Raw genomic sequence first — 26,287 nt, forward strand, 5'->3', positions numbered from 1 at the left:
AGAAGAAGAAGAAGAAGAAGAAATATTTTCTATAGCGCCTCACAAGATAAGTATCACGAGGCACTTCACAAAAGCAAAAATGTAAAATATAAAAAAGAATTTGGAAAATGACTCCTCCTTGAACCGTCACCTTATCGTGGTGGAGAAGTTTGAGTGCCCTAATGTTATTTTCTAAATTTTTTTATTTTTTATTTTTTATTTAAAAAAAATATATATATATAAATATATATATATATATATATATAAATATAAATATATATATAAATATATATATATATATATATATATATATATATATATATAAAAGAATTTAGAAAATTACTCCTCCTTGAACCGTCACCTTATTGTGGTGGAGGAGTTTGAGTGCCCTAATGATCCTAGGAGCTATGTTGACTGGGGCACTTTGTGCCCCTGGTAGGGTCTCCCATGACAAATGGGTCTTAGGTGAAGGGTGAGACAAAGAACGGTTCAGAAGATCTTTCATGGATGTAAAAACAAAGAGTCGGAGTACCCGGCCTGGAGGGTTACCGAGGTCCCACCCAGGAGCCAGGCCTGGGGTTGGGGCCCGTGAGCGAGTGCCTGGTGGCCGGGCTTTCGCCCATGGGGCCCCGCCGAGCCCAGCCTGAACGCAGGAGGAACATGAAGGGTCCGGTGCAGTGTGGATTGGGTGGCAGACCGAGGCGTGAGCCTTGGCGGTCTGATCCCTGAACAAGGGAACTGGTTATTGGGACATGGAACGTCACCTCGCTGGCGGGGAAGGAGCTGGAGCTTGTGGCAGAGGTTGAGCGGTATTGGCTAGATATAGTCGGACTCACCTCGACACATAGCATTGGCTCTGGAACCCGAGTCCTTGAGAGGGGTTGGACACTCTCCTTTGCTGGAGTTGCTCCGGTGAGAGGCGGAGGGCTGGGATTGGCTTTTTGTTAGCCCCAAGACTCTCTGCCTGTGTGTTGGAGTTTACCCCAGGGGACGAGAGGGTAGCTTCCCTTCACCTTCGGGTCGGGGAATGGGTCCTGACTGTTGTTTATGCTTATGCGCCAAATATCAGTTCAGAGTACCCAACCTTTTTGGAGTCCGTGGGACGAGTGCTAGATAGTACTCCATCAGGGGACTCCATTGTCCTGCTGGGGGACTTCAATGCTCACGTGGGCAATGACAGCATGACCTGGAGGGGTGTGATTGGGAGGAACGGCCCGCCTGATCTGAACTCGAGTGGTGTTTCGTTATTGGACTTCTGTGCAAGCCGCAGTTTGGCCATAACGAACACCATGTTCGAACATAAGGATGCCCATCGGTACACTTGGTACCAGGGCAGCCTAGGTCGTAGGTCGATGATAGACTTTGTAGTCGTATCATCTGACCTGTGGCCGTATGTTTTGGACACTCGAGTGAAGAGAAGAGCGGAGCTGTCAACTGAACACCACCTGGTGGTGAGTTGGATCAGATGGCAGGGAAAGATGCCGCGTAGACCTGGCAGACCCAAACGCATAGTGAGGGTCTGCTGGGAACGCTTGGCAGAAGAATCTGTCAAGACGGTCTTCAACTCCCACCTCCGGCAGAGCAGTTGGAGACATCGACTCTGAGTGGGCCTTGTTCCACTCTGCGATTGTTGAGGCGGCTGTTGCTAGCTGTGGTCGCAAGGTGGCCGGTGCCAGTCGTGGTGGGAACCCCCGTACCCGCTGGTGGATACCAGGGGTTCGGGGAGCCATCAGGCTGAAGAAGGAGGCCTACAAGGCGTGGCTGGTCTGTAGGTGTCCGGAGGCAGCAGACGGGTACCGGATGGCCAAGCGGGGTGCAGCAGTGACAGTTGCCGAGGCAAAAGCTCGGGCGTGGGAGGACTTTGGTGAGGCAAAGAAGAAAGACGATCGATCGGCGCCAAAGAGGGAGGCAGCAACTCGCTCACACTGTTTACAGTGGGGATGGGGAGCTGCTGACGTCAACTGGGGCTATAGTCGAGCGGTGGAAGGAATACTTTGAGAAGCTCCTCAATCCCCCCTACGCACATTCCGAGGAGGAGCCAGAGCCGGGAGATCTGGGGATGGACTGTCCAATCTCTGGGGCAGAAGTTGCTGAGGTAGTCAAACAACTACACAGCGGCGGAGCCCCGGGGGTGGATGAGATTCATCCTGGGTATCTCAAGGCTATGGATGTGGTAGGGCTGTCGTGGTTGACACATCTCTGCAACATTGCGTGGTTATCGGAGGCAGTTCCTGTGGAGTGGCAGACTGGGGTGGTGGTCCCCATCTTTAAGAAGGGTGACGTGGGGGTGTGTTCCAACTATAGGGGGATCACACTCCTCAGCCTCCCTGGAAAGGTCTACTCAAAGGTACTGGAGAGTAGGGTCCGATCGATAGTTGAATCTCAGATTGAGGAGGAGCAATGTGGTTTTTGTCCTGGCCGTGGAACTGTGGACCAGCTCTGTACCCTTGCAAGGGTGATGGAGGGGGCATGGGAGTTTGCCCAACAAATCCACATGTGTTTTGTGGATTTGGAGAAGGCTTATGACCGTGTCCCCAGGGGCAACCTGTGGGGGACGCTCCAGGAGTATGGGGTGGGTGGCCTTTTGTCAAGGGTCATTCAGTCCCTTTACCAGAGGAGCGGGAGTTTGGTCCGCATAGCTGGTAGTAAGTCGGACCCATTCCCAGCGAAGGTCGGACTCCGCCAGGGCTGCCCTTTGTCACTGGTTCTGTTCATAACCTTTATGGACAGAATTTCTAGGCGCAGCCGTGGTGTGGAGTGTGTCGAGTTTGGTGGCAGGAGAATCTCGTCTCTGCTTTTTGCGGATGATGTGGTCCTCCTAGCTTCATCCAGCTCTGACCTTCAGCTCTTACTGAGCAGGTTCGCAGCTGAGTGTGAAGCGGCTGGGATGAGGATCAGCACCTCCAAATCTGAGACCATGGTTCTCGACCGGGAAAGGGTGGCTTACCAACTCCGGGTCGGGAGGGAGGTCCTACCTCAAGTGGAGGAGTTTAAGTATCTTAGGGGTCTTGTTCACGAGTGAGGGTAGGAGGGACCGGGAGATCGACAGGCGGAGTGGTTCGGTGTCCGCAGTGATGCGGGTGCTGAGCCGATCTGTCGTGGTGAAGAGGGAGCTGAGCCTGAAAGCCAGCCTGAAAGCTCTCGATTTACCGGTCAATCTATGTCCCAATCCTCACCTATGGTCATGAGCTTTGGGTAATGGCCGAAAAAATGAGATCGTGAATACGAGCGGCCGAAATGAGTTTCCTCCGTAGGGTGGCCGGGCTCAGCCTTAGAGATAGGGTGAGGAGCTCGGACATTCGGGAGGGACTCGGAGTAGAACCGCTGCTCCTCCGGATCGAAAGGAGTCAGTTGAGGTGGTTTGGGCATCTGGTCAGGATGCCTCCTGGACACCTCCCTGGGGAGGTGTTTCAGGCATGTCCTGCCAACAGGAGGCCCCCGGGTCGACCCAGGAGACGTTGGAGAGGTTAAATCTCCAATCTGGTCCGGGAACGCCTTGGGGTCCTGCCGGAGGAACTGGCGGATGAGGCTGGGGAGAGGTCTGGAGCTCGCTAGTTGGGATGCTGCCCCCACAACCCAGACCCGGATAAGTGGAGGAAGATGACGAATTTAGAAAATGATTATTTAAAATGAGCTAAAATAGACAATTGTGATAAAAAATGTAAAGAAAGAGAGAGTGAATAGGAAAGAGGGAAATCAGTGGATCCTGAGGAAGGTGGAATAGGTAGGGAGAACAGAACAAGAAGAGGGTGATGAAGGTCCCACCAAAACCAGCTTGAACAGGTGAGATTTCAGCTGCTTTTTAAAGGAGACCACTGAGTCCACTGATCTCAGGCTCAGGGGGAGAGAGTTCCAGAGTCTGGGGGCCATAGCAGCAAATGATCTGTCACCTTTGGTCTTTAAGCCTATTGATCTTGCACTCCATCTTTCTTTCACTTGTGAACAAGACCCCGAGACACTCAAACTTCTCCACTTTGGGCAGGACCTCATCCCTGACCTGCAGAAGGCATTCTATCCTTTTCTGATTCATGACCATGGTTTCGGATTTAAAAGAGCTGATTCTCATCCCAACTGCTTCACACCGCTACAAGCTCTCACTGGAGCTGCGAACCGCTCCACAGTGAGAGCCGGAAGTCAACATCTGATGAAACCAACGGGACCACATCAGAATTAATCCTTAGGCCACCAATATGGATCCCCTCAACACCTTGGCTTCACCTAGAAATCCTGCCCATAAAAGTTATGAACATAATTGTTGACAAAGGGCAGCCTTGGTGGAGTTCAACTCTCACAAAACTGAGCCTGGCTTACTGCCGGCAATGTGGACCAAGCTCTGACACTGGTCATACAGAGACCTAACAGCCCGTATCAGAAGGCCTAGTACTCTATACTCTCAAAGTACACCCCCCCAAAGCGCCTTCCGAAGAACAACTACTCCAAATCCAAAAAAACACATCTAGATTGGTTGGGCGAACTCCTACTCCCTAATGGTAAAGAGCTGGTCCAGTGTTCCACAAACAAGACAAAAACCACATTGCTCCTGTCGGACCCTCCTCTCCAAAACCCCTGAGTAGACCTTACCAGGGAGGCTCAGGAGTGTGATCCCCTGAAGTTGGAACACATCTAATCCAATGGAACTGGCCCTGATGTCCACGCAATATTGCAGAGGCAAGGACAGACGATGACAGAGGTGGGATCAAAATGGACAAACCAATACAAAACAACATAAACTATTGCAAATATTATCAATAGAATGATGAGAGGAAGCAGTAGATTATATATTTAAATACATTTCCCTTGTTGAGATCATATGTGTCTCCATGTGATGGTGCTTGGGTGTGTAAGTAGACCAACAAATGCGTTATCTAGGAGTATTTGAGTGCGTGTGAGATCTTTCCTACAATCAGCAGTAACGCACCTCTAAGAAAAGCCTGTCCTAAAACGTGTTTGTGTTAAAAGGTACAGAAGTGAGAGGCAAGAGTTGCACACGTCACAAATATTGAAAAAATGCTAATGAAACAAGTGATATCCCTGGGAGAGAGAAAGCCCTCTCTCTCACACACACATGCACACGCACAAATGCACACGCACGCACGCACGCACACACACACACACACACACACACACACACACACACACACACACACACACACACACACACACACACACACACACACACACACACACACACAGGAGAAGGACCACTGTGGAAATAGAGTGGAGCAGGAGGGAACCAGAGGGTCACCCAGAGTGACAAAGGTGGCAGTGATTGGTTCCTGCACCATGGGACACGAGTCACCAAGTTTTCCCCTGAATCACTCAACCCCCCCCCCCCTCTCTCTCACACACACACCTACACACACACGCATGCACGCACACACACACACGCGCACGCACGCACGCACGCACGCACGCACACACACACACACACACACACACACACACACACACACACACACACACACACACACACACACACACACACACACACACACACACACACACACACACAAACTGTTCCATTGACTTCCATTCATTTTAGTGGCTCCACTATGCTTAACCCATACCCTAATCCTTACCAAAACCTATGGGGTTCTATTCCTAACCCTACTTAAACTACAGGGAGTGCAGAATTATTAGGCAAATGAGTATTTTGTCCACATCATCCTCTTCATGCATGTTGTCTTACTCCAACCAAGAAAGGCAAGCTGTATAGGCTCGAAAGCCTACTACCAATTAAGAACATTAGGTGATGTGCATCTCTGTAATGAGAAGGGGTGTGGTCTAATGACATCAAAACCCTATATCAGGTGTGCATACTTATTAGGCAACTTCCTTTCCTTTGGCAAAATGGGTCAAAAGAAGGACTTGACAGGCTCAGAAAAGTCAAAAATAGTGATATATCTTGCAGAGGGATGCAGCATTCTTAAAATTGCAAAGCTTCTGAAGCGTGATCATCGAACAATCAAGTGTTTCATTCAAAATAGTCAACAGGGTCGCAAGAAGCGTGTGGAGCAAAATAACTGCCCATGAACTGAGAAAAGTCAAGCGTGCAGCTGCCAAGATGCCACTTGCCACCAGTTTGGCCATATTTCAGAGCTGCAACATCACTGGAGTGCCCAAAAGCACAAGGTGTGCAATACTCAGAGACATGGCCAAGGTAAGAAAGGCTGAAAGACGACCACCACTGAACAAGACACACAAGCTGAAACGCCAAGACTGGGCCAAGAAATATGGCAAGACTGATTTTTCTAAGGTTTTATGGACTGATGAAATGAGAGTGAGTCTTGATGGGCCAGATGGATGGGCCCGTGGCTGGATTGGTAAAGGGCAGAGAGCTCCAGTCCGACTCAGACGCCAGCAAGGTGGAGGTGGAGTACTGGTTTGGGCTGGTATCATCAAAGATGAGCTTGTGGGGCCTTTTCGGGTTGAGGATGGAGTCAAGCTCAACTCCCAGTCCTACTGCCAGTTTCTGGAAGACACCTTCTTCAAGCAGTGGTACAGGAAGAAGTCTGCATCCTTCAACAAAAACATGACTTCCATGCAGGACAATGCTCCATCACACGCGTCCAAGTACTCCACAGCGTGGCTGGCAAGAAAGGGTATAAAAGAAGAAAAACTAATGACATGGCCTCCTTGTTCACCTGATCTGAACCCCATTGAGAACCTGTGGTCCATCATCAAATGTGAGATTTACAAGGAGGGAAAACAGTACACCCCTCTGAACAGTGTCTGGGAGGCTGTGGTTGCTGCTGCACGCAATGTTGATGGTGAACAGATCAAAATACCGACAGAATCCATGGATGGCAGGCTTTTGAGTGTCCTTGCAAAGAAAGGTGGCTATATTGGTCGCTGATTTGTTTTTGTATTGTTTTTGAATGTCAGAAATGTATATTTGTGAATGTGGAGATGTTATATTGGTTTCACTGGTAAAAATAAATAATTGAAATGGGTATATATTTGTTTTTTGTTAAGTTGCCTAATAATTATGCACAGTAATGGTCACCTGCACACACAGATATCCCCCTAAAATAGCTAAAACTAAAAACTACTTCCAAAAACATTCAGCTTTGATATTAATGAGTTTTTTGGGGTCATTGAGAACATGGTTGTTGTTCAATAATAACATTATTCCTCATAAATACAACTTGCCTAATAATTCTGAACTCCCTGTAAAAGCTAATTCACACCATACCTCTAAAACCAAGTTTTTGGGTGCTTAGCATTGTGTAGACCAGCAAAATGTCCCCTCAATGTGGAACTGTCCACACATTACAGTTTCAAAGTCAAAATGTGTCCACTTAAACATTTAAAGACAAGACAAGTACACACAAATTCAGCATGTCTTAGATTTATTTTAATATATCTCATCTCTATCTTTATTTTATTTATTTGAACTGTAAAATCAAATAGACAATAGACAATCAGAGCAATAACACAAGTTTCCTTTACGCATTCGAAAAGCAGTGGGAAGAAGTAAAACTATCCCTCCCCCAATTTACCAGCCAAACCACTTCAATAACTTCTGGTCAATAAAAACAACTGTTGGGTTATTTCCTGCAAACCAGGTTACCTTAAGAGAATCGAACGCACAGAGGATTAGAGCATAATATTGTTCAGTTTTCTTTGCAAAGGGAGAAAGGTGAAGCAATGACCATACAGACCCGTAAGCTTGGTTCACATGGTCTCAGAGAGCTGAGCTCTCTGAGGTCTTTTATTGAGACACACACAAAATAACACAACCACAACTCATCACATTCCTAAACTGCTCCGCAGACATTCAGGAGAAAAGTTGTTTTCATATAGAGAGTGAAACCAATGCCACAACTCCCTAACACAGAAACAGGTGCATTCATTCAACCTGCTGGTTCCCATGGGAGAAAAACAGATAACACACAGACCAGCGTGTTAAGGTCATTGTTCAGTGGGGAGACTGGCACGGGAAAAGCTTGCATTTAATAAAGCACAAGATGTAAAAACAATTATAATGAGGACAGTAATAATATCATTAATGTCAACAATTTTACCTAACAACAACTATAATAATAATAATAATAATAATAATATTTTCTGTATAATAAACAATAATAATGCTCCTAAATTAAGTTATCATAATAGTAATTAATTAAGACACAGATCCTGTCAAGCTGAAATACCCTCCTCAATTCTGTACCTGATATAAATATTGTTTTTATATTTACTTTTAAACAGAATCATAGTAAGACATTTCCTGAGTGTCCCCTCCAACCTATTCCACAGTCTTGCTCCACATACCGAAATACAAAAGGTTTTACTTGTTGTGTGTGCAAAAGGAATTCTGAAATGAAATTGTTCCCTTAGTTTATAATCCCCTTCCTTCTCAATGAATGATTTTTGGATGTTTTCTGGTAATAGATTGTTTCTTGCTAGAAATAATATCTGTGCTGTCTGCAATTGTACAATGTCTCTAAATTTTAAAAGTGTTGACTGTAAAAATAATAGGGATGCACCGATACCTACACTGGTATCGGTAAAAGTTAACCGATACCAGGAACCGATACCAATGCGGTTGCTTGAAAATGGCTTCACTGTAACTTGTCATTTCTGTTCACCTAATATTTTAGTTTTGTGATGATTTCTATTCATATATTTTACTTTGTATCTACCTCACAGTCTTTTCCTGTTGAAAGCAGAGAAGAAAATTAAATCTGTATTCCAAATCATTGCATTTTTTTGTGTGGCGGAGGTATAGGTATCGGTAATCGGTATCGGTGAATATTCAGACACAAGTATCGGTATGGTATCGGTTTGGGAAAAAGTGGTATCGGTGCATCCCTAAAAAATAATTCTTTAGTGTGATCCCTACATCCTGCCTAATGAATGATTCGTATTGCATTCTTTTGCAAAATTATTAGTGGTTGTATTGCACTCATGTAATTATTACCCCATACTGCTGCACAATAGCTAAGATATGGAAGAACAAATAAAGTAACCTGAACGATTTATAATCCAAGACATATTTCACTCTGTTTAATACTGCAATGGATCTTGAAATTTTAGTTTGCACATATTTGATTTGTGGTTTCCCATTAATAGTAACATCTATAATTACCCCTAAGAACTTTGTTTCCTTCACTCTTTCAATATTTACTCCATCTAACTGTACATTCAAATTCAGATTAGTGTTATGCCTACCAAAGAGGATTAGTTTTGTTTTGCCCCTGTTGAACGCGACATGTAATATCCTGATAGGACGAACAAACTTCATCTACCGTAGTTTCACAAACTGCTTCCTTTCAGATAGATAACTTTGGAGCCAATCTAACGATTTCCCTTTGATGCCATACCGGTCCAGTTTTCTAGCAGGGATTCCCAAAGTGTGGTGCGCGCACCCCTGGGGGTGCGCGAGCTGCCGCTAGGGGGTGCGTGAGATGAAAAGTGTAATGACTGCGGAGCTCAGAGAAGTCTGTCAAAAGTCACAATTAGCGTAGCCAGAAACTCATTTGTGAGTGGGCCTAAGAAAATGTAATTGAAAACAAGTATATTTTGCTTGTGTGTGTGTGTGTGTGTGTGTGTGTGTGTGTGTGTGTGTGTGTGTGTGTGTGTGTGTTTGTGTGTGTCCTCCGCACATGCCCTAGCTCAGGGGTCGGCAATCCGCGGCTCTTCCATCCATCTGATGCGGCTCTCTGTGCTTGTAAAATAATGAATGGATATTTAAATAATATACTTTATATTTTACTGCATTAATTTTACATATGTAAGCTAATTCTAAATGTAAAGATTGTCTGCGTAAACCTGAACAGGTCCAACCCGGTCTACTGTGTGACCGGGTTGACGCGTCACGCTTGTACGTAATCATAGGCGCTTTATGAGCTGAAGACGATGCGAGATTCTGGGACTCTCCTCAGACGCCACATTGGAGACAGGAACAAGCACAATTCAGCCAAAGTTTCATCATCAGGGAACATTTTCTAAGTGACAAGTCTCTCTGAGAGACCGGGTTTGGAAAACTTGCTTCAGTGGAAGGAATCTTCCCGCATGCGCTCTGGTAACGCTTTATTGTATCAAACACCTTTTTTAAATCTATAAAAATTTCCAGTGAATAATGTTTTTGATCCATTCAACTGCATCAATTAATGACATTTTTGTTTCTGTTAGGTCTGAACCTGTATTGACTCTCAGCAAGTACTTTATATTTTTCAATGAATTTGTCCAATTGGTTATTAAAGAGTTTTTCAAGGATTTTTGAACACTGAGGTAATAATGACACAGGTCCATAGTTTGTGAATTGGTGCTTGTTCCCAGATTTGTACATAGGAGTGACCTTAGCTATTTTCATTTTAGAAATGTACCGGTCTGAAAAGATAAATTACAAATATATGCTAGTGGTTCTGAAATCTCCTCTATCACCTTTTTAATCACAATCATATTTATTCCATCACAGTCATCAGATGTTTTAATCTTACAAGAAGCCACAGTATTTATAATATATCTTTCATCTACAGCCTTGGGAAACATTGAATCAAGATTTCGGTCTATTAAATTTTCAAATGCTGTTGCAGTTGTTACTTGGTCAGGAATTTTATCAGCAAGATCAGGTCCAACATTTGTAAAGAATGTATTCATTCTGTGAGCCACTTTTTTCATGTCATACTTTTCTATATCATTAATGTCAATATATTTGGGATAATTGGATTGTTTAAAGCCACTTTTTATTACTGTTTAATATGCTCCATATACCTTTCATATTATTCCAATTATCTTCTAATTTTTCATTATAATATTCTTTCTTAGCTGTAAACTTATTTTTATATTTTTTGTATTTACTTTCTGTCTCCTTGGTTCTTTGTCTTATAAATTCTCTGTAAAGAGTGTTTTTCTTTTTACAGGCTTTCTGTAGTCCTACTTTTATCCAAAGATGATCAGCATATTTTTGCTTTTTGGCGATAATTTTTACAGGACAGTTTTTTTTTTCGTATAATTTTTAAAATAAACTTAAAAATTCACCATATGCACTGTATATGTCCTCTTTCCCATACACAGAGTCCCAATTCTGTGCCATTAAATCCCTTTTGAAGGTTCCCAACGATTCTTCTGTTCTCATCCTTCTATATACAATACTTTGCTTAGGTATATTAGCCTTGTAGCCATCTTTATATACAACAAAAACTGGTAAATGATCAAAATCAAATGATCTGACTAATCTCAGAGTAAATAAAGAGCAAAGTTCCACTTAAGAAAACCTTTAAGAAAAAAAAAGATACCCTACACCCACCTACTTCCTGAAGTATTCAGCCACTGACAGCTGAGAGCAGCTGGAGGTCAGTGCCTCAGACTCAAGGCTGCGTTACTGAGAGGTTTATCATCCATGCATGTTGTGTCACATCCCCCAAACTAAACAGCCACGGAGCATCCTGACATGAAGCCTTCTGTTTGACGGCCTCAGGGCTCTAAAGTTGACTGACTGCATGTGAAAACTGCATGCATTATGCATATTTCCCATTTACAGTGAAATAAATTTAATCCAGCTAAGCACAGCAGCACAGCTGAATGGTTCGCCATAAAATCAAATGACCAAAAGGAAGGAATAAAGCAAGAGAAGACTTGGAATGTGGAAATAATGTTCTATAAACATCAACGTCTCTCCTTTAAGTAGGAAGTCCATGGAAGACTACTTATCGGTTTTAAAATTGAGTCAAAACTGTCATGATCCTGTTCCTGTCGAAGACCTGTTGCCACAGCAACCACTGCCGCACCTCATCAGCTCCATTCATTCCACCTGTTCCGTCATCAACCTTATTCACCACACCTGCTCCTCCTGCTATTTAATATCCATTCAGCCACCCAGCCATTGCCAGATTATCGAACGTTCTCCTAGTAGATTCTCCAGCATTCTCTTACCTTGCCTCCTGATCCCCGACTCTGCTCCGTCTCCGAACCTGATTCTTGGATTTACCTTATCTGCACCGCTGCCGTTCTGACCCTCTGGCTCCGACTCTGCTCTGTCCCCGACTTCGCTTCCTGGATCTCCCTTGTGGACTATTCTCTGTTTCAGATCTCCCGGTAACGACCTCCTGCCTCCTGACCTTACCTTTGCCTCTCTCCTTTAAATAAACTTGTTTAACTGTCATTCTGTGTTGGGTGTTTTTACGGATCCGCCAGTCAGCTCGTTACAAAAACATTTTAATTTGTGTTGGGTAAAGCTTTTAGACGGTATAAGCAACTATGCCACATCATCACATGGGCGCCCTGACATTACTCTTTCAGTTATAATTAAAAATAGTACAGATTTGTACCTTTTTTTTTACAAGTTATATAGACACATTTAGGTTTCCTTGTTCCATGATGTATTTTACCACAATTCCATCCTATAAAAACATAACATGATCCAAGCCAGCCGGAACTCTGACATCTTGCGTTTCAGTCTTAAATATATGACTATTTTATGTACAACTTAGTTACCTTTCATAGACAAAAATCATTCAATTATGTTTTAAATTGTCTTAAAAACTGTGTTTTGTGTGTGACACCTTTTCTTTGCCTGCTGACAGAATTAGTTTGTGTTTATTCTGAGATGGACGTCCTTCAGTCGCCTCATCGATTTCCAGTCAAGTGAAACCTTTGACCACTGACACAGAGAGGACGTCAGCAGCTTACGTGGCTGTTTTAGTCTCTATGTCTGTATGAAAGCACACACTTACAGTCCTTTTCACAGGAGGCTCAAAAACTTCAGTCACACATTCATTATTGCTAGCCGTGTAAAATAAAGCTGTAGCCCAAATCAGTGTCATTAATTGATCCTTTTCAGAAAAAAGTTAAATGTCTATCAGAATGTAAAACACTTCTAATTAATGCCCTATTTACTTTATTTAAAGAAAAAAGCTAAATAAAGTGATATTCCTCACGTGACTATTTGAATGTGGTTAAATTTTAGTTGATGGGTGTATTTGCTGTTTGCACCTCACTAGCCACAGTTGTTTAGCTTCTCACTTGTTCTCCTATCCTGGCCTGCCAGACTCCTCCTCTGTTTAATTCTACACAGAGAAAGGGTCTGGGAGCTCTCTGTGAGAATTCAAACCGAGCCAATAGGCGTTGAGTGGCGTACGTCACACACCACAACGCCAAGTTTGTCGTAAACATGGCGACTGAAGTAAAATTCGCTGCGGCTCTTTCCTTTGTTCTGAATGACTTCAATGTCTTTAAAACAACAACAAGTAGAAGCACTAAAAGCCCTTCTTCTAAAAAAAAAAAAAGATGTTTGCGCCATTGCCAGACACCTTTTTTTTACTACAGCTAAAAAACTACAGTGTCACGCGTTACAGTCGGCATTTACGTTTTTTTTTCTGATTGGTTATTTTTGAGCTGCCTAGTCCCGCCCCTCATGTGCCTCTCTGCCTGTGAGTTACCAGACTCTTACTCTGTGCAGAATTAAACAGAGGAAGAGTCTGGCAAGCCAGCTTCTCCATCCACTCAGTGATTTGTCCTCTAGTACACAAGCCCCCTATCTCATTTCCTAATGGTCTGACTTCCTGTGTGTTTGCTTCTTTTGTCAATTTTTAAAATTTTAATATTAAAGACACTTTCGGTTACCTCTGCCTACCACACTATGGCTCTACTCAAACCGGACCACTGGACATGAAGTGAAGGGAAGCAGAAGGTGGAAAAGAAAACAATGTGTGATCAAAGCTAATCAGAAGTGAATATATGTGTGTGTCTCTGTGAAGTGGCCTCAGAAACTGCAGAGAGATGACAGGTTGCAGTTGCCCATGAAAATAAAGATCTAAACTGAGAACTCCCTGGGTCTTATTTCTCTCCAGCTCATAAAAATACCCGGGTGTGTTGTGACGTTTTCAGAGAAACACCACCCATGGAGAGAGAGATGGATTACAAGGAACAGATAAAGAAAAAAGTCAACAAAAGAAGAAAAGACTGGAGTAATGCCATCAAATCTTCTGATCTCATTTCAGCGGAGAACATATATGCTTCAGCTATGAACCAGATGTATTCAGTCAGAAGATAAAACTGCACGTCATCCACTCAGGATGGTGCTCTACAGCTGGAGGGCATTCAGAATGAGAAACAGGAGAGCTGGAGCAGTCAAATGAGTATAAGTACTTAGCAAAAACCAACGTTTGACACCTTACGTATCTTCATCAGAGTTTTCAGGGGATTAATTTAATTGACGTAAAATGCAGTTGATAAAATATATAATCAATTTATATGTAAATGTACCTGAATACTAAAAGGCCCAATGTGACTGAAAGTCATTTTGCCAGATAAAATCTCACCTTTATGTCTAAAACTTTGTTTCACTATACTAAGAGAAGTTTAACATTTATTTTAACCAAACAAAAACAATTGAACAATGTTTTTAGAGGACTGCTCGGTGTGTGCTGGTCTGGACTGTTTATTCAGACATTTTCTGATCTGATAGTAGAAACCTTTTCTCCAAGAAAGCCAGCTGAGAAAAAGAACAGGTGAGAGTGAGGGAGGAGAGGAATGTGCTGACACGCTGCAAGACTCAGGTTGATGCGATGATTTATAAAGATGAGCTGGTGAAGGCCAGGAACAATAAAATATGGAGGGAGTTATAGCAAGATGGTGAGTTATGAAAGAGAGGTAGAGAAAGACAAAAATAGATTGTGATGAAAAGAGAATGATGGGGATGAAGGGAGGAAAAGAGGAGGCTGGAGGTGAAAAGGCAGAGATGGAAAAAGAGAGATTATGGTGGGTAATCCTGGTGGGCCTGAAAGCTTTTAAAATTTGGGTTAATACTCCCTAACCTTTGCTTTGTCCTCATGGTGTGTGTGTGTGTGTGTGTGTGTGTGTGTGTGTGTGTGTGTGTGTGTGTGTGTGTGTGTGTATTCGGAGGGAATAACACACACGGAAGCTTCTTTCTATAGAAAGATATACTATCACAGATCAGTGCCAAAAAGCATCTGTCATCATTTATTCAAGTTGGACAATGAAAAATGTGGCTGTGTGATGCAAAATGTGGTATTCAATTATCCAAAGAAGTGCAGTTTTTTACAGTGCTCTGTGAGTCAACTAAACTCCATGAATTACATAATTTTGGGGGATTTCTGTAGCATTTTTTGGTGTTTAGAAATGGAAATTTTAAAAAACGCTGGTTATTTTATTTTCCTTCCAATCTGCTTTCCAACCAACTCCAACAATTTTACAAATGTTGGTTTTTTTTTTTTGCGACTTTTCGTCGCTGCAATTTCTTACTGAGTTACAACCAATCTGTGTGAGTTAACCAAAGGTCTGCTCTGTGATTCTATTGAGCCATTTCAAGTACCTACCCCAGCTTAGGCACTCCGGTGGTTCCTGAAAACGGCCCTGTTGGCCGGCCCGCTGAAGTGGAGACATGCAGTCAATGACTTTCCAGGAAAACTACTCTGAAGTGCTAAAAGTGAAACACACCTAATATATGTAGAGACAAGGACTGGCGATCAGTTGATTTTGAAAGAGAAGAAGTAACAACATAGCCTATAAATCGAGACAAACCACTGCAGTAGCAAAAGATTCTCCTCTGCAGGTCGGTCTAGCCACGCTCCATTTTACCTTCAGCAGGTCTACCCTTCACCCAAACAATTTTTGGTTGGGCCAGTCACCGCACTCTGTTTTTGTAGAGCGAGGATACACAAGCTTGGCACAAGAGCTGCAATGGAAAAAAACTAGAAAGATGGTGTCAGCTCAGGAATGGTGCTGGTTTGAAACGGCTTTGACATCAACTTTGGGCAATTTAGACTTAAGGCTTGCTTTGGGGCATGAGTAGATAGAGGTACTTAAGTTCTTTACATTGGAAAATAATGTACTTGCTTCTTTGACGGTGTATGGCGGGCTGCCCAGTTGACTTATTTCTGTAGTGAATTATACGCCAACATGTTTGTTGCTTGACAGACAATCATGGATTCCACCACATGACCACGCTCTGTTCCGATTGTCTTTAAGATTATCACATAACCCTAACCCTAACCAGTCAGTCTACTACTAACCCTAACCTTAACTAAAACTTAATTCACACCAAACCTCTAAAACTAACCAGTAGAACTCTGTAACATTGTCCCAACATTGCTACTGATGTCCTCAGTTTGCAGGTAAAAACTTCACTCACTTTGAAATATAAGACTGGTACACACACACACACACACACACACACACACACACACACACACACACACACACACACACACACACACACACACACACACACACACACACACACACACACACACACACAGTTCCTCTGACTATTTGGGTTTTTTAAAGAAGCCTGCCTGTAAAAACATTTCTAATTTTTTTTCAACAAAATACATAAAATGAGTGTATTAGAGCGCATTCACTCAGAGGTATGATTGAGTTTATATTGAACAGGATGTGACTGTTTACTACTGTAGGCTAAAGCTAATCCCAATACTACAGTGGCTCATGTAGATGAGGGATTTTATATAAACAGCGAGATAAAAATAAACAATGTTTAGCAGAACAGAACTGATGGAGTCAGAATTCAACCCCTTCAGTATTTTCAGTAAAACAGAATAAATGTGTAAAGATAGAAACGATGTGATGGGTTTCACCGATGAGGTACAGAGAGGCCGCTCTGACCTGTTGTAAAGGAGGATGTCGGGAGTCCAAATCTGATCTGAGGGGAACCGCAGGTTCTGGACTCCTGGGTAGTTTTCTGGATTCCAGCTCAGGTAGGCGTCGGTCCAGTACTGGAACAGAGAGTTTTAGATATATGTGGTGTTACATAGAGTCAATGCTGTTCCCCACAAGACACAGAACTCAGAAAGAGCACAGTACAAGTTTAGAGAACTGTCACATTCTATTAAATTACCTTTTTCAGTTTAATTCTAATGAAAGTAAGAAAAGTTTAAACAGGAACATAGATACTCTTTTCAGAGTTTTTTAACCTGTTTCATAAACTGTGATTTTTTTTTAGCTTTAAACTCTATTAGAAACACAGCAGTTGCTATTCAGCCGATGTGCAGGTGGTGCCTTAGTTTAAACCCTAAACAGAAACATCTTCGTATTCTGCAGATGCTTCTTTTGTTTTCGTCATCAAAATCCATCAGGTTATTTTAGTGCCACATAAAACACCAAAAAAGTGTAGACAGAGGGCTGTTTCATGTGTAAATGCTGCAGTTTTTGACTTAAACTTGTGTATTTTCAGGAATTTTTCTTCTGAAAAAGTTGAGATTTGTGAACATTTAATTTTGTTTTGTATGAAGAGTGCTTCTCATCTAAGGTTCTGTCTGATAATTCAGTTGGATGGTTCCATTTAATCTGTGGATCTAGCAGCATCAGGCTAGCATAAATAAATTCATTCAGTTATTTTTGATCTCTGGTAACTCACTTAATTTGGAAAAAAAAAGAGAGATGCAGCAAAATCCTGTACAAAAAATAAAATAAAATAATGCCCTGATGATGGTTTGATAATAAAATATTAATAAATTACATAACATCGTTAATCTGAATTAGACTACTAGTGAAGTATAAAGGTGAGTACAAATAAAGCATGCACTAGATGCTTTTCACACTTTATATTCATCAACATGCACGGCATGCTTTTAGTCTCTGAAACACGATCAAACACAGCTCCTGAAAGATAATTGTGTCATAAAAAATGTAATCAAAGCCCAATGAGTCAGTGATAGTTACAAAGTTTAGCTCACCAGCTGCAGCCAGGCGTTAGTCACCAGCACCTGATTTTTCTCATCCTGCAGAAGGACACAGAATAAAATGGAAGAAGGTTGTTTATCTTTTTCATTAGATAAGATAACCAAATTAATTTATATGGTTTTGCATTTTTGCTTTTGTTAGTGACCCAGACAAGCATCTGTTCTTCTGATTTCCAGAGCAGGAGAAGGAATGTTGTACGGACAGCCCAAGTAAAGTGTCAGAGAGCTCCGTTTATGGGCTTCACAGTGGGATCACTTAATGATCCCCTTAAAAGAACAAAAATACCGTGGGTCCCGGAGGGCTTGTCTGTTTGTGTGTGTGTGTGTGTGTGTGTGTGTGTGTGTGTGTGTGTGTGTGTGTTTATTTGTGTGTGTGGGTTAAGCTGCACATCAGTGAAAGTTGTAGTAAGGTGACGATTATAGATTTAAGGAAAAACTCCAAAAAAACAAAATAAAATAATAAAATGTGTTCAACAATCCAACGTGAATTTTGTTTAGATAAATGACTCAGATTGTTGCTGTTGTCGAGTCCTTGGGCAAGACACAACCCAACATGCCTGCTGGTGGTGTTCAGTGGGGCGGTGTGTGTGTGTGTGTGTGTGTGTGTGTGTGTGTGTGTGTGTGTGTGTGTGTGTGTGTGTGTGTGTGTGTGTGTGTGTGCGTGTGCGTGTGTGTGTGCGTGTGTTATCTAAACCTGTAGCCAGGGTTGGTATCAGAGGTATTTGTTTCTGTTTGTGTTTCTATCATGTTTCACGCCAAACTCTGCATCTAACACCATATATGAACACTGTTTCAGTGCAGGTATGATTCATATTTGAGCTTCAATATGAATAAAAAAGTAGCTGATGATAAAATGATCCATTTTCTTTTTTGTTTCACATTTAATACTAAGCAAAGGATTTTTCTGCATCTAGGCATCTTTCAGATTGCGTTACTAAAGTACATTTACAGCTGCCAAAGGAGCTATGTGTACTAAACACACAAAAGGGGAATGCATCCATTCTAGGAAATAACAATTGCACCCCCCCCCCCACACACACACACACACACACACAGGATACAAATGCTTCCTGACCACATCTATGATCTGCAGCAGTGTGAGGCCCAGCTCCACCAGGATGGCAGCTGAATCATTAACCACAGGTCTCTCTAATCGATTGTAGTTCGCCAGCAGCTCCTTGTACAGTCTCCTCTGGTGCTCGCCCTGCAAGGTCCCTGGATAAAAACAAATATAAAAATATTATCCTTTCATTCTGCATGCAGAGCATCATTCTTTCTATGTTCAACACAAACTCAACACTATTCCAGTAATGCATGAAATATTAATTAGAAAAACAGATTGTTTTACTGAAAATTTCAACATAGCAACTTCTTTCAAAAATTCCCTTTGTAATATTGAAGCAAAAGTCAAATGTCTACATTTTCAATTTTTACTTTCATTAGAAACGTTCACACTGCTGTCAGTGGTTCTTAATGGTCACCAGTAGGGATGTAAGAAAATATCGATATGGCAATATATCGTGGTATTTTTTCCCAGCAATATTATATCGATATTCAAAATCCGTGTATCGGAAATATCGATATGGCAACATATTGTGATATTTTTTTCCTGCGATTATTACATCAAAATTCAAAAGCCGTGTATCTAATTCTTGAAAGAATTTACATGCAAACTTTTGTGTATTTTCTTTTCGTTTTGTGCAATTCAGTCGTCACCCGCTAGTTGGCAGCAGTGTGCAACAGGTTTTGTTTCCACCATTGAACTGTAAATCCCTCCATCATGGTTCAGATACCTCATGTTAAACATGTACGATTGCTTGTAACATCGGACTGAATGTATCGCAAGATATCGTATCGTCTCCCCTGTATCGTTATATGTATCGTATCACCAGAATTAAAAAAATACACATCCCTGGTCACCAGAGTAACCATATCTTATTGGTCAGCATGAGACAAACAAACAGAAGGCAAAATTAGAACGTGAGACTCATTGTGAGAAACATGGAGTCATAAGGAACTGGAGAACTGGGGAGGGGACTGGCTTTTCTAATCTGAGCTTCCCTGTCTATTTCCGATTGGTGAGCTGCAGCTAATGCAGGAAATAGGAGTAGAAGACTATTTTCATGTTCACACTGCATGTGAAATTCAGAGTGACCGATCATATTTTAAAAAGGCTGTTTCTCAGTGAACTTGCCTTCTAAAACACAAATTAGGATTGAATAAAAGGCATGAATATAACCAGCTCAGTAACATAAAGTCCAAGCACCTGTGACCCGTTTAAAATGCTGAAGGACGTTTCTGCTGAAAGTAAGTTATACAGACCCAAGTGTTCTGGGTTCTCTTTCCACTCTCCAAAATTTCATCGTTTGGTATTTTAAAACAAGTAGAAGTTGTTATTATATATTCTTCTACATCATCGCTGAATTGCTACCAAATCGATATAAAATTGTATACTGTGAAACATTGGTTTTAAATTTCCCCCCCAAATTTCTTGGAGGAACAAATAGACATGCACAAAATAATAAATTTCATGATTTTATTAAAAGTGTGGTTCTTTAATTTAATCAATACAGTTGCAGTAATTTCTAGTAGAAATGAATGCCTTGTAAGTTTTACAACAGGGTGAAAAGCTCTGGTGCACCTGTTTCAGGAACTAGAAATGAGCCATAACAGGGTTGAGCTTCAGGTGGCAGGTTTTGAAGTCTTATTTCCTGATATTTGGACATATTGTTGGATAACAGCAACAAAACTCAGTTTGCTCTGCATCATTGATGTTTTAGCTCCATAAATAACTCAAGACTGGAGGAGTTCTGCCATGTTGTGGAGTTGCTAATGCTAACAGATAGAGATGTTTCACTTTTGTTTATACGTGTGTGTGTGTGTGTGTGTGTATATATATATATATATATATATATATATATATATATATATATATATATATATATATATATATATATATGTATATATATATATATGTATGTATATATATATATATATATATATATATATATATATATATATATATATTATATATATATATAAATATATATATATATGAAGTAGTAATCCACCTTTTCAAATAATCCAATAAAGAATATGTTCCAAGTCATGAAGTCTTTGGCTTGGATTCTCCATGTTCTTGGACACATTTTAATACTGAAAAGTGCTTTTGTTATTCCTTAAACCTTTCACCTTTGTTTTGTTTGTATCTTCCTGCAGCAAGATTATAAATTACTTGGCAGATTAAAAAAAACATGTTTCATCTTGTATCTCATCACTTAATCTGCTGAGACTGTGGCAGGATTTGCTTAATTTAGACATTTTTGCCTTGAAAACTTGTGATTGGTGTGAATGGGAATGAGGTATTTATGCTTTGAGCCCAAAGGTTTTATGAATAATGAATAAAAAAGCAGTGCTGACGTCTGCAATATTATCTGCTGACAGTAAGACACACACACACACACACACACGCACGCACGCACGCACACACACACACACACACACACACACACACACACACATGCACGCACGTACGCACACACACACACACACACACAGAGTAGGAGAACTGAGAGTTGGTCTAGTCTGAAGTTGTGCGATTAGGATGATGTGTTTGTTGGCCCGACTATCTTCATCTCTATAGATCCTCTACCTCACTCTGTACAAACATTTTCAATCAATACCGATTTGGATCAAACAAAAGTGACAAAATGCACAATTTCTCTTTTGTTGATTTATCATCAGTAATGTTTATAGATCATTAGATTAAAAGAAGTCCAAACTTTGCATGGAACCAGTCAAGTGAAACCATGTTTTTGGCTAAATGTGGTTTCTGAATTGATGGTTATACTTGTTGACCAAAATCAAATCAAATCAAATCAAATTTGATGTTAAATTTATTTATTTTTAAGAGATTTAATGAAGAATATTTAGACTGAGTGCTGATTGTTAATGATAACCTTAGTGAGGAATTATGTGTTTCTGTAACAGCCACACCGCATGGTTGTAGGTTTTATTTAAATGTTATTGTTTGAAATTTTCATTTTGTTACAAATTCTTTAATAGTGTTTTTTCATTTTGGATGTCGTCATGTGTTATTCATTTTCCTCACACGTGCTCTTCATCAGTAATCAGCTCACCAGTCTGTAGTGAATAATACATTTCTAACAAACCTTTCAATTGTTTTCAGTTGTTTTCCAGTTGGTCCTGTCACCTTAAGCCCCCTCACTGTTGATTTTTCTCTGTGTTAGATTTTTGTTCAAGCACCAGTTTTAAGATCTGTGTTCTTTAGTTTTCTTTCACGCCTCATCATTTCCTTTTCTTGAAGTTTTTATGCCTTTATTCCAAACCACTGTGTGCCATGCCCGGATTTTGGGTCCACACTAACACATGGATACATCGTAGAGAATTACATGAAATAAGACATAGTACGTGAGTTAAATACACAAACTCCTCATGTTTTCTACACAAAGGCTTCTATTTCATACGATGGATGTGGACCGAGGACTGTCTGTGATGCAAACCTACACCTACGTGAGAACATCTGGATTTAAAACCAGCTGATTATCAGCAAACCACCAATCTCATTAGACATAAACTATCCAACAACCAGTGATCATTCCATTGAAAAGTGGTGGAAAGTGGTCAAACAGAATAAACAAAACATCACAGATGGAGGACTGGTATCAAATAGAAATGAAGGCAGAGGAATCAAAAGATACCGGTAAAGTTGTGAGGAGGCGGTTGCTGATTGGCCCATTAGGGTTGTAATGAGGAGCGTAATGGGAGAACTGGGCCTGAGGTCAGAGACAGAGGAGCAGCTAAAAGCTGCTCAGCACAACAAAACTCCTTTCAGTATTCCCGTACAGCCGCACAGCGCTGCGTGGAAGATGGATTGTTTCACAATAATATCAGACACAAATGCCAATAGAGCTCCTTACAAGATTGTTTTTTCCTCGTTCTGCCTGTAAACATGTTTGGTTGTGTAATAATGTACAAATCTAATGTCCTAAAGGGGGTTTCTTTATTTGGATTTGATACAAACCCAGTTTTCAGCTATCAGCAGACAGAAACGAGAGGTCATAAATCTGCCCAGATGTGAAGAATCAAATTTAAACAGACACACTCATTTAAATTCAGTCTCATCTACAGCTGTGATCCTGCCAGCATCCCTCCTGCAGCTTTCACGCGTTTCGCTGCTGCAAAATGTGAAGCGAGAGTCAAGAGAACACAGCTAAACCAATAAAGTCAGTGAAGAACAAATGAAAGTTCAGTCTCTGCAACTGCTTGTCTCATTAAACTGTATTCAGTGGGAATTAAATAATCAGATGAAATAAATGACTGAGCCTACTTTAATTCATGCACCAACCAAGTGCACTGTGGAGTCAGGATGAGAACATGAAATCTACTAGGAGGTTATTTTTATAGCCTCACTAATCAACACAATCTTAGAGACTGGCATAAAAAATATATTTCAGACGTGGAAAAAGCCATAAAATTGATAATCAGTGAAAAGTGTGAACAATTTTCTGTTTGTTAAAATTATTTGTGGTAAATCATGTGATCATTAGTCTCTTAAAAAATTAATCTGTAGTTAAATGAAGAAAATATTTGTAGCTGCTCCATGAAATATGCTCTCTTTTAAGGAAGATCAAACATATCACAAAATACCCAAACATGGCTGCACAGCTGCTGAGCAGCTGCTGATAAAAGCATGAAAGTGGAGTATACTATCGCTAACAGGATTCCAGAGCAGAATGTTTGGTTATCAGGAAATGTGTCCCAGTTTAAAGAAAAGAAATACCTTTTTGAAAAAGGCAGAATTAGTAAAGGACTTTTATTTTGTAAAACAGATTTTGTTACAAATTTGTTTTTAGGATTAGGAAGAACTTCCGTTTCTGTCCTTTGAGTTCTGTCAGTGGAGCTTGCATTCTGGATAGTTTTGATCATGTTCTCTTATTTTTAGGAAGCTACTTCAGAATGAGAAGAGATTAGCTTACGACTAAAGGCTGGTTTCGACTTCTCTGGAAGGGAGAGACACACACATTAACAAAGATGTTTAGCTCACGGACATCTCCGCCACCTGGGGAGTGTTGCAAAGAAATCTCCTGCCAGAACAACAGAGGGCACAGTGATTTACTGTGGTATCCTGCCACATCCATCCTTCCATCCATTCATCCTTACTTATATACATACAACCATGCATCCGTCCATCCATCCATCCATTCATGCATCCATCCTTAGATGGATATACCGGTATATATATATATGTGTGGATGGATGGATTTATGACCTGTTATGTGTTCTAATAAATATAAATGTTCTAATAAATAAATAAATAAATAAAGATAAAGCCAGTAGTAGACCATCCACCATCCTTGCTGTGCCCTTCACTCTGGTTTTAGTTCCACCTTTATTACCGCTCACCACCCTCAACTGTAAATTCTTCTTTCTTTTCTACTTTTACTGCACTTCTCTCCTTGCTCCCTGCTTGCCCTCTTTACAAGTCTTGTCCTTCCTTTTGGTTCTGAGTCAGCTTTACAAACGTCTGCTCATGCTTATAATTAATCACTGCATCCCATAGATGATTAGCTTGTAAAGAAACAAAGCCCCAAGAGCATCGTATATTTCTGTAATCAGGGGGTGATGAGCGATGTGAGACCAAACAGGTTGAAGGTGATCATCATAAACCGATGAGTTTCATATCTAAAGCTAAATTTGTTTCTTTTGGGTAGTATACAATGCTCTCTGTCATACGGGGACGTATTAACATGTACTTTTGCATTCAGCTACGTATGTGATTCTGACCCAATTTGAATATTTTTACTGGGTCAGTGCATTCAGACGAGACTTCCAAACACGCTAATCAAACAGCCCAGGGACTCTTCCTCTCATTCTCCCTTTCTCTCAAAACACATCATAAATAAACACCCAACCAAATAAAAACCAGAATGCTATTTTAGGTGAAGCTCTAAATGACCATTAGGGTGTTTTTGTGCCACTGAAGCACTAAGCTAAACCTAACCACACAGAGCTGCTTATCAACACAAATACACACCAGATGCTGAGAATGCATGTGGTTTAGTCCATTTATGTTATATTTCTAAAGGTAATCTTCACTCGTGTAAATGAGGTAATCCATTACTATATAAAACACTGTTTTCATCACACTCTGGGGAGATCAAATCAGAGGAAATCTCACCAGATTTCAAATAAAAATAGGTTCCTGAGGAACAGCTTAAAGGAATAACAAATGTTTAGCTGATTACAATTAAGATTTCCTGTATTCATCTGCAATGCAAAATTTAGAAAATAAATTACCTAAAAACGTTTTTTTCATGCCTCTTAACAACATTTTTACATAGTACAGCTATAATCAATCAAATCAAAGATACTTTATTAATCCCAGAGGGAAATTAGAGTATCAGTACACACAATTCAGAGATCAGACATACATGGGCAAGACACATGACAAGAATTGGTGACTGTGGTCATTCGCAACCCTGAGTCGCGCTACCTTAATAGAGATAAGAGGGTTACATGAGGATTGGTTCAGGTGGAGGGAAAAAAAGGCACTTCAGAGTTACACTCCACCGGGAGGGAAGCTTTGCTCTGCAAAAAAAAAAAACACCTCAGACAGAGATATGCAACAGACTTCAGACAACACAACATAAGTGTACACTAGGAGGGGTGGTAGGTTGGGAATATCCCAACTTCAGTTCCTGCAGCCATGATGAAGCAGCGCATGTCAACTCAGTGTGGATGGGGACATTTAGGGTTGGAGGATTGCAGTGACCCTGGACACTTCAGCAGCCTTCCCGCTGTCCCGCCCAGGCTGGGAAAGGAGGCGGAGTTGAGTTGCCATAGCGACGGCACATCCCACATATCTTCTGAGGGGGGAGTTTTCGTTGGAGCCTTGCAGGCTCAAGGGCGCCAGATTCCGTTTAGAAATTGTTTTGGGCCAGACAGAGATAATTTCCTCTCTTACAGTTTGTTGGTCACCTCTCCGAATCCCAATAATGGACGTTAATCTATCCCAATCCGTGCTGATTCGTCCACTCTATCCTTGATGGCATCCATCTTTTGTGCCAATAATGAATCTCAGCCAAAGTTCCAAGCTTACGATTCATCTCGACAATTATGTGAGTCTGTTAATTCACAGCGCGGTGCAATCCATCTCTGAGCTCCAGGATCAGGCTGATATTCCCCGACAACTCGTTAATTTTCTGGTAAGCCAGGTAGCCTCCAAGGCCTATGAGCAGGAAACCTGACACCAACACCACAAATATCCACACGTCTTCAGAGTCCTCCACCGACAGCTGAGATAAACAAATCAAGTTCCACTGTTTCCAGGAGTCCATGACGTGTCCAACTGGGTCTGTGCCGGCAGGACATCTGGGAGCCCCTTCTCCCGTTCTCATTGTTGAAAAAATGTTATCAATCACATTGAGAGACCAGCTAACGAGATCCATTTAAATGTATTTCAGTTTCCAGTTTCCAGAAAAATGCAGAAGGAGCCATGCACCCAGCACACAGAGACAGACAAAGGGCCTTGAGGATAAGATATGGAGGAGAGGAGGAAAAAAAGCGTCTGCACCTGCCAAGAGCCAGAAGAGAAGATGTTGTGGAGACTTAAAATAAAA

The 26,287-nt window shown here is 41.3% G+C and overlaps 1 protein-coding gene across 2 annotated transcripts in view; it reads right to left on the minus strand.

Annotated features, from left to right (window-relative positions):
* The window catches only part of LOC107377068 (neuronal acetylcholine receptor subunit alpha-7), a 57,236-nt gene that overhangs the window by 12,120 nt on the left and 18,829 nt on the right, over positions 1–26,287 (minus strand). Inside the window, exons 2-4 of one of the 2 annotated variants that reach the window (XM_015946470.3) lie at positions 18,721–18,860; positions 17,640–17,684; positions 16,570–16,679 (exon numbers count right to left, since the gene is read on the minus strand). In XM_015946470.3, coding sequence (XP_015801956.2) covers positions 16,570–16,679; positions 17,640–17,684; positions 18,721–18,860 — 295 coding nt within the window. Of the gene's footprint in view, positions 1–11,859; positions 13,033–16,569; positions 16,680–17,639; positions 17,685–18,720; positions 18,861–26,287 lie in introns of those variants that run through there. The other variant, XM_054739114.2, reaches the window with a different exon arrangement.

Source organism: Nothobranchius furzeri, chromosome 1, assembly GCF_043380555.1.
Source record: "Nothobranchius furzeri strain GRZ-AD chromosome 1, NfurGRZ-RIMD1, whole genome shotgun sequence".
Lineage (NCBI taxonomy): Eukaryota > Metazoa > Chordata > Actinopteri > Cyprinodontiformes > Nothobranchiidae > Nothobranchius > Nothobranchius furzeri.